This window comes from Lepisosteus platostomus, chromosome 6, assembly GCF_059453375.1.
Source record: "Lepisosteus platostomus isolate fLepPlt1 chromosome 6, fLepPlt1.hap1, whole genome shotgun sequence".
Taxonomy (NCBI): domain Eukaryota; kingdom Metazoa; phylum Chordata; class Actinopteri; order Semionotiformes; family Lepisosteidae; genus Lepisosteus; species Lepisosteus platostomus.
The window spans coordinates 24291748-24306403 of NC_142616.1; the positions used below are offsets into that span (position 1 = coordinate 24291748).

At 35.6% G+C, this 14656-nt stretch overlaps 2 protein-coding genes across 13 annotated transcripts in view; one reads left to right on the forward strand and one right to left on the reverse strand.

Moving 5' to 3' along the window:
* Positions 1-6527, reverse strand: part of blnk (B cell linker) — a 42608-nt gene extending 36081 nt beyond the window's left edge. For 2 of the 5 annotated variants that reach the window (XM_088634981.1, XM_088634980.1), the window contains exons 1-2: positions 6395-6526; positions 5905-5967 (exon numbers count right to left, since the gene is read on the reverse strand). In XM_088634981.1, coding sequence (XP_088491107.1) covers positions 5905-5967; positions 6395-6469 — 138 coding nt within the window. In that variant the 5' untranslated portion in view covers positions 6470-6526. Of the gene's footprint in view, positions 1-5904; positions 5968-6394 lie in introns of all 5 variants that reach the window. The other 3 variants (XM_088634979.1, XM_088634984.1, XM_088634987.1) reach the window with 3 other exon arrangements.
* The window catches only part of dntt (deoxynucleotidyltransferase, terminal), an 88633-nt gene that overhangs the window by 7814 nt on the left and 66163 nt on the right, over positions 1-14656 (forward strand). The window lies entirely within an intron of this gene.

Below are 14656 nucleotides of genomic sequence, written 5' to 3' on the forward strand. Positions count from 1 at the left end.
CTGCAAAAGGCTTATTTCATACTGTTGCATCCGATTTAAAGTATTGTATTGTGTAATGGAGTTTCATTTGTTTGTACCTTTTTTGTTTTTGAAGCATGAGTTATAAAGCTTCAGCTGGCAAGCTTCATTTCACACATCTCCTCAGAACAAAAGTGAAGTCCGGACGGGAACATTCTTGCCAGAGATCCCCATTACTGTAATTTGTAATCATAACTAGGCCTGGATCTCTCATGCCGTATTTTTAATCTTGGCCAAGATTGCCACGAAACAATCTGTCTTTTTGATATATGGCTTTAATTTAGCAGGACCTTGCATGTACAGTACACACCAGAGGCAGACAACCCTGGTCCTGGTGAGGACCAGTCTAGAAGGTCTTATACATTAGCTATAAAATCATCAGTTACTGAAGGCTTGTGAGCTTTAATCAATTTTGCAAGTTAATTGGTGAGGAATGACCACTCTGCTTCATCAAAGCTACAGGTTTCGGTACTTTTACTTTCGATTCATTTTTAAACTGCTTAATTGAGCAAATCATCTGCTTCTGTGGTTGAAAAATGTTTTTGGCATTTAAGAATGCAGCACAGCTCCTGCTGTATTGTGACTCTCCACAATTTTCCTGTACCTCAGAATATACTGTAGGTACTTTAACATCTTTAAATTAATGAGACGATTTTATTGTTTAATTCCAAATAATAAAACCTAGATACAGATTAGAACATACATTTTTTATTTTTAATTTGGAATGCCCACAACTGGCATGGTGGTGTGGTGGTTAAGATGCTTTATAATGCTGGGGCCCCAGATTCAATTCTAGCTACTACTACTATTGTTATTATTGTTATTATCATCATCATCATCATCATGATCTTCATCAAGAATAGGGGTTCCCAGAGCAGCATGTTCACTGAGTAATCTTCTGGGCTGATGACATACTTTACAGTATGTCCATCCATCCCTTTTATAACCTTTTTTTAGCAGCGGGTGCAAGGCAGGATACAAACCAGATGGGATGCCAGTCCGTTGCAGAGCAAACACAGACACAAATCTGCACACACTCACTACAGGGCTGCACACTTTCCATGCAAATAACACCCAACGTCAGGAATTCAACTTAGGTCCCCAGCACTCTCTGTGTGGAGTTTATATATTCTCCCCAGGTTTTTGTGGGTTTCCTCAAGGAGCTCTGGGTTTCCTCCCACAGTCCAAAAACATACTGGTAGGTTAATGGGCTTCTGGGACAATTGGCACTAGGGATGTTTGTGTTTGTGTGTGTCCTGCAATGGACTGGTGTCCTGTCCAGGGTGCATCCCCCCACAACCCTCTACTGGAGAAAGTGGATGGAAAATGGATGGATGGAATTGCTTAAAAGAGGCATTTAGTTATGTTTAGTTTAATGTAAATTAATTTATGGGTGTTTTGCCTTGATCCAATTTCATTCGACGCTTTGAAATCTTAGAACAAATACATCGATCATAATGTCAATGAATATGAGCTAGGGAACTTTGCTGTCTGATGTTTTTTGAAGTTATTGACGGATTAATGGTTTTCAGTTTTGCGACTTTGTCATGCAAGAGAAGCTAAAAAATATTCATAACTGGATACACTTATGCCCTGTACTGTACTATACAGTACTGCCCTATTTCGCAATCCACAATTTTTAATTAGTATAGTATTCCTTCTAACTGAAGTCAGTTACTGTCTGTTCAACCTGTTTTGGTTTTGCTTGGCATAAAAGTAAATCAAGACAGAACACAAATGGTTGTCAACTGGCACTTTATTTAGCACACCGCATAAACTGTTGATGTTTTTTTTTTGTCTCTGGTAAAGAGAGAACAAAATGGTACAGAACATACAGTAGGCTTCTACACTGCAAAATCGTGGTGTGTTGAAGCCAAAGCACTTAGACCCATTACTCACCATGCTCCTCCCCAGAGAGGTGACTTTTTTCATTCCTGGAGCTAAGTCTATAGACTATGCATATCTACTGTACATTAAGTTTGGGACAGACAGCCCTTTGGAACACCTTTTTGCCCACCTGAGTTGTCATTTTTTTGCAAGGACTTTTTGCAAGGAAGTAAATGTACTTTAAAGACAGTACTATCCTACTTAAAAAAAAACAGCAACCCGATATTTATAGCTAAAATTCAGACTTAGCCTTTTGACACTGAATAAAATATAACCGCTCAGCATATCTGTGGATGCTGCGGGGAAGCTGAATTATTTATGCCTAGTTCTTTCCAAGCAAAGATAAAACATAACAGCCCTTGCCCTGCGGCTGTTTTTAGATAAAAAAGTAGTCCATCGTTCATAACTTTCTGTAATTACATTGCTGTTTTTAAACTTTGTGCCATCTTAGTTAAAAAAAGCACTGAAATTATTTCTTGCATTTCCCAGTTCCTCTCATGTGCAATGAGTTCCTTTCTGATGCTGTCCAGGGGAAAACCCCACAGTCAATGCCGTGCAGTTATCTTTAAAAAATCATTACAGTACATTTTTGCTGTTATGACAGCTGTACCCACAGCAAACATGCTTTATCATAAAAGTGAAAAAGCTCTCACCCTGCAGAACTGCAGAGCCTCAGTACTAGGATAAAGCTTGAGAGACTCCTCTAAACAGCTGCCATCTTCAGTTTTCTGACTCACTGCCTTTGACTGTGATTTCTAGTACGTACTTTCCAGTTAACCTATTTTGACTTCATTTTATTGTAGGTAAAAAAAAGTTATGGAAAGCTGAAAATCACCAATACATTTCAGTTTATGATATAAGGAAGAGGGTTTGCAGTAACAAAGGTTTGGGCTAAAAATATCAGAACAAGAGGACATCATAACTGTCTTTATTTCAATATAAATACAAATAACTGTTCACAAATATCTCACAAAACCTGATTATTATTGACTGGGTTTTTTTTTGAGAGATGTTATGCAGGCTGATATTTTTCCTCCCAGTTTGTAAACCCTACTAGTACCTCTGCTGTAGAAGTGTACATGAGCATAAAAACAAAATGAGAAGCTGGCTCACAGATCTGAAACTTCTGATTATTTTATACCAGGAGTATTTTACTTTTTGTACGTGTTCATTTTGAGACTTGCTAACATGTATGCAAGCCCACATATACTCCTGGTAGTCCTTTTGTAGTTGTTCAGTACTTTCACACTAAAGGTTTTAATCACCATTATTTTATCATCATTATTATACTTTCAAATTCAAAACAGGTTAAAGATGTGTCTTTAAAAAAATAGTTTATCTTAGATGGACCAGCAGATAGAACTATTCCTTCATGACGTCTAATTTTGTTTGACAGAACCACAGTCCTGCGCATATGGTATATGGTTAGTAACCCTATATGTTTTGTGTTTATCTATGGTTTTGAATGTAAACTTTCAATGAGTGTTTCATTCCAGTTTCTGTTAAACTGACAGAAATTGCTCAGTGACCTCTCCCCTAAAATAACAGGTGACAGTGACAAACATCTTTAAACTTAATGCAGCAATGGAACTTTAGGCTATATAAGAAGAGATACTGTAATACAAATAAAACTCTGAGATGTTCCAGCACTGGGCTTCATTCCTGACTAGAATTTAGATTCCTTAGTTTGAATCTGTTTGAATAAAAGTTTCCAGACACCTCACATACTGTATCAGTGTTTAGCTACACCATTACATAAGATCAGAAATCATTAGAGTGAAAGCTGCAACTGCCATAACAACCCAGTCTTACTGCTTTTATATGCCCAGGGTAGAGTGGTGCTTGTTAAAGACAATTTTGTGCTCATTTTAAACACCTTTGCAGCTACATTTGTGCAACCTGGGATAACCTCCAAATAAGTAATTTTTGTAATCAAGATTTCAAGGATGAGGGTACAGTGCTGTGAGAAATTGTAGCATGTGACAAAGCTGAACAGCGTAATTGCTTCTTGTGGTAAAATTCAATATTAGATTAACATAGTAAGAGACACAATTAGCACCATCTTCCTTGTGCATCCACAGACAAATGTCTCACAAACCATAAGAGAGTTCTCTTTTTCTTTTAAACACACTAGGCATATACATGATATGCAGATTTGGAGATGGGGAGATGAAATGGTTAAATGCTGTAAACATTCTTCTTCATCATGCACAGTGATTAAGATGAACCTAGCTTATGCAGACACATAATGGCTGTATGCAGCTTTTAATGACAGTAATATCAAATAACTGTATTGATTTTGAATAACACAGGTCAACTCTTACTGGAGATGTTAGGCAGATTCTTTAAAGATTTATTACACACAATGTTTTTTTTTTAAATCCAGCGTGGTCTTAGTTTGGATTGTTAAACAATACCAAGGTAACATCTTGAAAAAAAAATGAGAACAACTGTCTGAAATGTTATCGCTATGACTGTTGTTTTGAATAGACAGGTGGGTTATGGGAACCCCCAAACGGACAAAGTATTTTTGTGCAAAACAATATTTATTACCCGATAGGGTTTTTTTTTTCAACATTCTGCAATGACTTATCCTAACACAGAATATGAATGCTCTTGATAGTTTTTGGTTTTGGATAAATTGTTTCACACCTTTTCACTGGAAACAAGCCAAATAAAAATCACAGAAGTGTGCTACAATGACACTTTTATACAAGATTATAGCCATGAAATTCCAACCATGAAGACGTGTCAACCAATTAAGCAGGCTGGCAACTCAGGTGTGGTTATTGTAGGAGACAGGTAACATGGTGAATTTGTCCTATAAATTTTGATCCTAATTAGTGGATCCTAATTCCACTAATCAGAACTTCAGAAAAAAATCGTACTCTCAGTTTTCCTTCTGAGCAAACATAGCACTTTGAGAGCCAGCCGTGATGTGAAAGAAAGCTAAACTAAAGTTGAGAAAGCTGAGACATGTCTTTCATTTCACAAACAGCCTTCCGTCTTCAGAATGGTTAAGCAAGTAACAGATTTCACATCATGTTTTCACAGTGTGCTGCTGCTATATCTGTTTTTTAGGCAATAGAAAGTCCCATTTATATCAAAATACTTTAGTTCAATCTAATCAAATTGATATACTGCATTCTGTGATGTTAGGTTTATTTAAAAAATGTGGGAAGATTTATCACAGTGTTTCCATTTAATTTGAGAAACTCCACATCTATGACAGCTTCCTGACAGCCTGCTTCATTCCTTCTCTTGTAAAATTATTCAAGCCTGGAATTCTGCCCATTAAAATTATTCTTTGGAATAAATCATGCAGCTAGCTCCAGTTTCCATTTATTTAAGTTAATGTAGTAAAATCAGAAGCAAGATTCATGGCACACATTTCCAAAAGTAGGTCCATCCGCAATACAATAGTGTTACTCTTACACCCTAGCACGGTGATACTGCCCTACATATCATATAGCATGTGGTTAGAGTAATACCGTATAATCCACAACTAGATTCTAAACATAATTACCTTCTGGTAAATTCAGACGGCAGAATATGATCTTTCTTTTTTCAGAGTATTTAAAACTTTAGTTTAGCATTGGTTGTTTTGTTGGTGATATATTGGTGCAATTATTTTGACTATATACATAATGATAGTTTTTCCCATTTAGCAAATGTAACAGAAACTCACAAAATGCTATTTAGTAAAGACTTAATTTAATCCTTAATGAGACTTATTTACCCACATAAACCACATTTAGTTGTAGTTTTATAAATCTGCATATCTGAAAACTGCTTGTGAAGACAAACATTAGCACAAAATATGACTAAAATATGAAATTATGAATTTAAATTTGAACATTTTGCCACGGATTTCCTTTTTATGTTGTACCTGACAGATATACTGTTTGGGAGCCAGAAGTTTCATTTTGAAAATATTGTTTCTTTTAATATTTAGCCTTTGTAGAAAGCCATATTTCAGAAAAAAAGTCTGAAACCTACCAAAAACCAATGTCCATCTATCTTCATTTTTTCCACTGTCAGCGAGCATTCTCTCATTCCATTCTGTGTAGGAAAGGGTAAAATAAAGAGAAAGTGATGTGCAACCTTGCATTGCCTGGTTGAAGTTTGCAGAATCCAGTTTCAAAATTAATATCTGGGGGTTTGACTTCTGAAAAACAAAATCTTTGAGAATGACGAGTGTGTGTTTAAAACCCAATGTCTCAAAGATATTAGATGAAGACAGATGATTTGGAAACATACGGTGTAGGCTATTATTGTAGGCTGGTATTGATTCTTTGGTTGTAAATAATAATGTCACTGAAGTTCTAGAAGAGGAGGTTAAAGAACAAAAACAGGAAAAAGACAAAAATATTTTTATCTGATGCAACAATAATGGAAATCACAGTGAATCTGTGCAAAAACATGAACAACAGAAATAAAATATGCTACATACATTAAACTATGACAAACAGTATAAGGACTCACTTACCTTTGATAGGAAGTCTACTAATTGATGTGGGCTCCAGGATTCAACCTGCTCTTTTGTGGGCAGGTTTAAAGCCATTTTTATGAGGCAATGCACGTGAAATGTGCAATGGTAAGTGTTGAAAGCACTTCTTCTAGTTTCTTGTTTATTGAGCTGTTTAACAGTGACCTCAACAAGGAAGTTTCTTGAGGCCCAGCCTGGTTTGGTAACTGTCTTTGTAAAGGACCGCCTCTCTCTTTACAATGAAATACTTTTCTTTTTGAAATTTGCAGGATATGGTGAGATGTAGAAGATCATAGTCCAGGGTTATTAAAGTTTTATACATTTTGTCTGTAAGAAATATTGTTTTCAATTTCCACTGACCTATAAAAACACTTAGTTTTATGAAAGAACCATAAAACAATTTGTCAAACTAAAGTTGTCAAATTAAGCACCATTAAGTGCAATTTGTATACATCCCTCTGTATACAGTACACCCCTTTGCTCAGTGCAAAGTGTTTTATTAAACAGCCCTATTATTACTACTCAGGAAATTGTTGTATGCACTGGGGGTACATAACAGTGTTTTTCAGCACGTAGTTTTCAATAATGCTGGAAACTCTTCTATAAATATTTGAGTCTGACATTATGCAGTTAAAATGAATGCCAAACCGTATATTGCAATGCTATTTGATTGAAGTGTTCAGTACTGTTTATAAACTGTATATTTAAAAAATCCCTGAAATCAAGCTGATATGATTTAAAGCATGCACATCATTTCAAGGATAAACATATTTTTATTTACCTGATTTGCATGAAAACTTAACCAGACTCAGTTAATTCTGTGCTGAATATATCATAAAACATAATGTTGTATGCTGACTTTAAAGTACTTTGACAAGTTATACATAACAATGGTTATGCTTAGATATATGATCCGTAGACCCTTTTCAGTTTCAGTTCAACAACAACATGCAGAAAATGATTAAGCACCATATTTGTTGTGCAGTAATGTTTTTAGTTCTGCTTTAGTTTAAATGATAAATTATGCACATACTTAAGAATGAGAGGAGCCTATTCACTCCATCTAGCCCATTTGGTAATTAATAGCTATAACAACAACATGACTGAATGACACTCGGTGTCACTCGCAAAACATTTTAGGTCAAGAAGTTTTAAATGCAATTCCACATAGTTTTCACTTGTGCCCTTTGGTTCATATTCACAATTTTTGTCAAACAAATGTTAAGCAAATGCCAGACTTCTGTAACAGCCGTACTAAATATGCAATGAATAAATTTGGTCTTGTAATGAATACGGATATACTTTTGCTTATAAGATGTTTGCTTGCAACATGTCTCTTAAGATTAGTGCAAACCATGTTTGGTCACCTGTCAAAACCACACAGTATGTTACTTAAGTGGAACTAGACTTTGACGGTGGCCCGGAGTTCCATTAATAACTTCTGAATTCGATATACCTTAATTTCAAACCCTTACCTCTGGCTAGCATGTGGTTGTATGTATGAGGGTGTATATAACAATTATATTACTGGAAATGTACTTGTTTCGTAGCTATGCTAAACTAACATAAGATGACAGAGAAATGACTTATTTGAGTGCCTTTCTTTGAGAAGTGAAACCACATTGTATCCTACGTAGTAAATTTAAAAAATAAAAACAGAAAAAGAGAGATAGGAGCTAAAATCGGGAACAGGGACAGGGAATAAAACGAGGATAACGAGGCCAGGTGCTCCGAGCCCCAAACTCAGATGATCAGGACACCGTGATGAAGCCTATGCTGTCGGGTCTCCCCTGAAACCGCTGGCAGGCGGGCTTCCAGGCGACCATCTCCCAATGCTGATGCTGAGCCAGGAATAGCGAGAGCGCCAGGCTTAAATAGTGAAACAAAACAGGAGGCAGGTGCACATAATCAACTAAAATACGGAGCGCCCTTAAGAGGAGGGATGCCGATCGTGACAGTTGCTTGCTGGATAGGCTCCGGTTTCCAGCGACCCTCTATGGTATAAAGCAAATTACATGACGTGACGTACAGTATATAGCTCCGTATTCATGTATTTACCCTTAATATATGAAAAGAACATGAATACAATAATTGATTAATTGTATGGTTATTAACTGTTTCATTAATGGTCACTTCAGTATTAACTATGTTTATAAGTGCCCCATGACATTATTTTTTTTACTTTGCTGACAATAACTTGTTCAATAAGTAATGATCTTCATGACTTGGCCTTGACTTCTTATTTTGAGCATGCACAATATTATACCACCAGAAATGTGTGTTACAGAATAATTACAGAATTCTCTTAGCTAATCCAAACAAAACCAATTTGTCAGAATATCAGGATTGGCTGCTGGAAAAGTGTAGTGATGATCTGTCTTAAAATGGACAAGGATCTGGTTACTGCAATATTGTGTTTGTTGCCTTGTTGTTTATTACCAAAATTTGCTTTGTTAATTTGAACAACAGAAGATTGAATTACAGTAATGAAAAGATGCACAGTATGTACAAATCTGGTGTATACTAGCCTTTTTGCAAATTTTGTAGTCTACACAGTCATATATATATGGAAGCACATTGATGCCATTAAAAAAATAATGTACAGTATACTGTATGTTGTAATTATGGGAAAATGATCTCATTATTACAAGATAGTACACTATGCCATTATTATGATATACAGTAGTAAATTATCACGTAATTACAAGATAGTACATTATTGTGTACTTTATGTGGTAATCACGTGATAGCAAAACCATACAATACCTGCATTATCATTAGCTGACTTTCTGTTTTGAGCAGTGGAATTGCTTGCATGGTACAGTCTTTCTTGTTTAAGGGTACATCTGAGTTTCCTCATGCTTAATATGATTTTGTTCACATTAGCTAAAAATTGTAACCTTTCATAATGACTAAACCCAATGGAGAGTAAGTACTGTACTTGCACATTCTGCAGTATTGGACATTGTTATGAGCACTACACTCAAAGTGCCAGCTGAGCTTGTAATTGCTGTCATTGCACAATGTACTGTAATATGTTGTTTATACACACAAATGACCATTTGTATTTTGTTATAATGAGATAATTTACTATCTCTAAATGACAAGAAAATTTTTACATAATAAAGTACAATGGGATATAATTTTCTCAGAATTACAGTACAAGATACATGTTCATTTTCTGTCTTTGATGGCAGCAATGTGCTTCCATATATAAGTACATACATATTCTTAAACTGATGCCATGTTTTTTTTGTGGGATTGTCATTTGGATGTTGAGCTCAAGACAGGATAGGTGAATTTGTTTTATTTAATGTGAAAGCCTACAGGTTCTCTTTTGAATGTCTAGTGACTTGTACAACCAACGTTCTATTCTTCCACTGAATTCTGATTTTTAAATGGGTTGCTCTTGAAAATAACAGTAGATGGCAAGATCATTATTTATCAGAGACTCTTGGCTTGTATAATATATTCTTCCTGTTTGGCACTCTTGCCAGTTTAATTCAACTGCCTGTAAATATAAAAGAAAAATAAAAGACAAAGGAAAATGACATCACAGTGGGCGTTCTCTTAGCTGTAAGAAAAATAAATTGTAAGAACAACAAAGACAAAATAAAAGGACACAACACAAGAAACAGTTTGCAGTTTAACATTTCCTGACGAAAATGCTTCACATTCCCATTTTTCCACCAATAAAGAAAAGACAAAAACTTCCAGAGTCCCGCAACTCATGTAAATATGAAGTGAAATTTAGTGAGGTGACAATATTTTTGGTGGAAAGGAAAATGGGATCAAGCAGAAGGAAGTTTCTCACTAATCTTGCGAGGAGTAAAGGGTTCAGAATAGAGGATGTGTTAAGGTATGTATTTTCTCCAGTAATAATTTGGAATTTACTAAGCTAAGCATAAAATAATATTCTTTTCATCTTATTTTAAAAAAAAGTATATTTGATTTCAAAGAAGAATTGTAATGTAAATCACAGAGGTTCCTTGTGTTTGATGAAAAAGATCAGACCACTATTAATGATTACATGTCATGAACCTGTTAGAAAATAGAAGAAATTCAGTGTCAGAATTGATAAGAATTGACCATGAGAAGCGGACTCAGAAATGTGATCTGATTTCGTGATGTTCACAGTTGTCATGAAAGTTATGTAAGGAATATGTGAAATCCAAAATAATACACACATTTTTTTTCAGTCTATTTGTATAGATACACTGTAACTCTAAAACAATGATGCTCCTACAACAACAACAACAACAACAACAACAACAACAACAACAACGAAAAATCTTTTAATTTCTTTCTGTAGACACATTCATTTGTTATAGTTTGCTAGAAAGGATATACTGTATATATATACACAGAATACATATTAATGTCAAAGTGAAGACAACATTAATGAATTCACCAGCCTCAATGTAAACTCTGCATGTTTGAATAAAAAGTCTCTATTGTGTGAGTCTAGGTTGGCACATTATAAAGTTTCACCAAGTTATTGGGCACAGCTGCAGCTCAGGTACCAGTGGGAGTTGCAATAAAACTGGTGTAACTGTTGTCAGCTCAATTACGATGGCATCATTCCCAGATCTGCAGCTTGCAGGTTTATACAGTTACACCGTTTTTTGATACATGTTTGAAATAAACCACAGGAAATAGATTTCAAGCACCTCAAACTGAACTTTCGTACCGGAATATTTACTGTATGACTTGCAGTGCCATAAACAGTGTACAACAAACAAAGCTAGTTCTCTTCTGAAAATATAGCTATTAACAAATTAATATAATCTCTAAAATATCAGAAGTTTTAAATCAGCTCATGGATGGTAATTTTTCAGTTAAATTGTTAAAATGAATTTAATTTTAATTGTTTTGTTTTCATTGAAACAAATTAGATCACAGTGCCATGTGAAGGTTTCTTTAAGTTCTCTTCTGTTTCACAAGTTTAGAATAGCTGTGGTCAATGTCTTCCTCTGAAAAAGCTATTTTAGCCTTTCATTTATATGTTTGTTTTATTCTTTAGCTGGTTATAGAATGAGTGCAGTGATAAAAAGGTGTTAGTAAATAACAAAACACTATGGAAAAATTCTGAATGTGAAAAAACATCTCACCTGCCAGGGCTCACCCCTGTTTCTCTATTTCAGATGAGTCAAATGGTCTGAAATCTGTAGAGATAACCTGTGGGTTTAAAAAGAAAAATCTAAATGTCACTGGAGGTAACCAAACTGGCTTGCTCCTTGATACTTATTTTTTCCGCTGCAACCTGTACCAAAGAGTGTTTTAATCTTAACATATTTTATTCGGTGATGATATAAAGCTGAAGTACGGCATGAAAAACAAGGGCATTTTTGATGACAGCTTATAATAAACTTTTTCATAGGGCCTTTAAAGTAGGATCTCAAAGCGCTCTACAGTAGGTGTTTAAAAAACAGTTGGAAGGATAGCAAATTACAAATTTTAAGCATATAAGAAACACAGGCAGTTAGAGGTGCAGCAAGAGATACTAGGTCATTAGAAAATGACACAGACGCAAATTAAATAAAATAATTTCTGGAAAGAAAGGATTTGCATGTAGAATTAAACCCACTCAGGGAATTTAATTGATATCCTTGAGGGACAGAAATCCAGAGCATTGGGGGGGAACAAGAGAAAGCCCTGTTAACCATAGAATGTAAACTGGCTTTGGGGATAGATAGAAGGCCAGAGGCAGATGAACAAAGGTTGCGAGGTGGGGAGTAGACCGATAATACGGCAGAAAAGTACTGAGCAATGTAGAGCGAAGCCATGTAGAGCCTTAAAGGTGAGCATTAAGATTCGTGAGCATTAAGAAGGCGACACAAAACCTCATAGGAAGCCAGTGCAGGAACTGCAAGACATACCCAAAGTAATCGCTTGCATGCGACCTGGTCAGAATTCTGGCTGCCGAACTCTGAATTTATTCAGTGTGGATTTAGATACCCCAGAGAGATTCAGTCATCAATTCTAGATGACACAAATGTGTTCTGTGTGTTAATACAAGGACTTGTTTTTGTTTTTACTGATCCTCATTCATGACTCAGTGATCAGGAGAACATTTAGGTAAATGTGTTTATTAGGGCAATATTTTCAATCATTGATGTTTGACCTGGTCAGGACTCCATGTCTGACTTCTGTGTAGGAGTGGTTATTAAATTACTCCTCTTTAGCTTACAGCTCTGTTGATATTCTGTTTGTTGATCTCTGTAGATGAACTGCAGTGTCCTAGAACACGGCATCACCTTAAATGCATTAAATGAAATGTAGGGGTTTCAAGTATGTTTATAATACAAACTGCAATCTTTAACTGTACAAAGTGTCACAGGCAGACACAGGGTTCAGGGTAAAACTACATTTCAGAGAGGCCACATACAACCATTTTAACTCACACACACATTAACAAACACACATTGATTCACACATGCATGCACTCACACATATTGTTTTTTGGGTGGGAATTTAGAGACAATATGTCTTTGGACTATGGAAGGAAACTGGAGCACAATATGGCAAGAACATACACATTTCTTACAGAAGGTGCCTGAAATTGGAATTGAACTCAGGAACCAAAAGCTGGGAGAGAGTGGTGCTAACCTCCAGGCATCCTTATTGTGATCCCAAATGAAGCAAAACAAATAAATACAGTATCAGTGCTTCTGTTGCTCCTTGTAAAATTGTGTGAATACAGTCCACAGTCATCCCTGCTTCACTGCTCAAGCATAAAAATCTTCAAAAGCAGAATGCAGTGGAAATGCTGTTACTGTTTCATTAAACAGTGCTAAGAATTAATAACCCATACAGGAATATAACAATGTGTGGCACACGAGCAAGATTTAAAGATCAATCATCTGGTAGGTGTTGAAACTGCACTGCAGATAAATGACTTCATCAGTGATTTCTGGCTCTGACATGTGTTGCATACTTAAAACTTCCAGGACAAAACATAACCACAGAGGCTTTCAACTATTTTTATACACTAGAAATATATTCATTATCACTCCTAATAACAAACACTTAAAAATAACATATTGTTCAACTACTTCCTGTCTGAAACCTTCACGGCTGATTTCTGCAATGTTTGGCAACAATTTCCTGAAAACCTGTGGACAGTATATTTCTAGAATGCAGAAGCATCAATAATAGCTTTTGTTTTACATTAGTTCTTTTTTTTCCAGTTAGCATCTTGACAATGTATTCAGAACATTGTTACAGTGTTTCATTTTGTGAAACATGTGAAAAAGGTGCATTTTTAAGCTTTATATATTAAAAACCTGAATGCTAAAATTAAAGATTTCTGAGGGTGATACATGTTACAGTAAATGTAAGCAAAACTTGAATTAAAAACTGAAATGTGTTGAATGCATAAATATTTAGAATCACGAACTCAAAATTTGGAGGACACATCTTTAACACCAAATATAACCACAAAGCTTTTTGGGTACATCTCTATGAACTTTGGACAATTGTGTGATGCATACTTTGCGGATTTCTTCTTAGCAGTTTGTTCAAGCTCTCTCAGCTCTCTTGTGGGTAGCTTACAGACAGCAGTTTTCAAGTCTTTCCATAGATCGTGAGTAGGATTTAAGTCAGGGCTTTGACTGGGTCACTCAGGGACATCCACTTTCTTATTCTCAAGCCAGGTACAAGATTTGGCCTTGTGCTTTGTACCATTGTTCTGCTGAAAGGTGAATTTTTATTTCTTTAACAGACTGAAACAGGATTTCAGTCCTTGCTGAGGAGAAATATCCCCATAGCATAAAGCTACTACCACCATGTCTGACAGTGGAGATAATGTTAATTGGCAGATGTGCTGTGTTGACCAAAAAGTTACAATTTTGTCTCATCTGACAACAAAATCTTTTGCCACATCTCTCAGTATAACTAACCCATAACTGCTTAAAAGCGTGTCAAAACACACTGTGAGCTGAGAGTAATGATGACGTTTTGTCTGTCCATTATAATTGGTACTATAATTAAACCCTGCAACACGAACCTGTGCTATCTTCTCCAACTGTCAGAAAAGGCTTACTGTCCTTTATTGTCTGTTGGTGAGAAAATACAAGGAAATCGTTTTCCAGTTTTGCTTAGCTCGCTATAATGCCTCTGTAAAGCTGACACCATTGAAACATAATTAGTGCACATATCGAGTTCACCAGAACATACTCTTCCAATGTTAAACTAAGGGTTTATACGGTTTTCCTATAAAATTCAAAAACCCAGATTTTTTAACTGTTCCTCTTTCTCCTT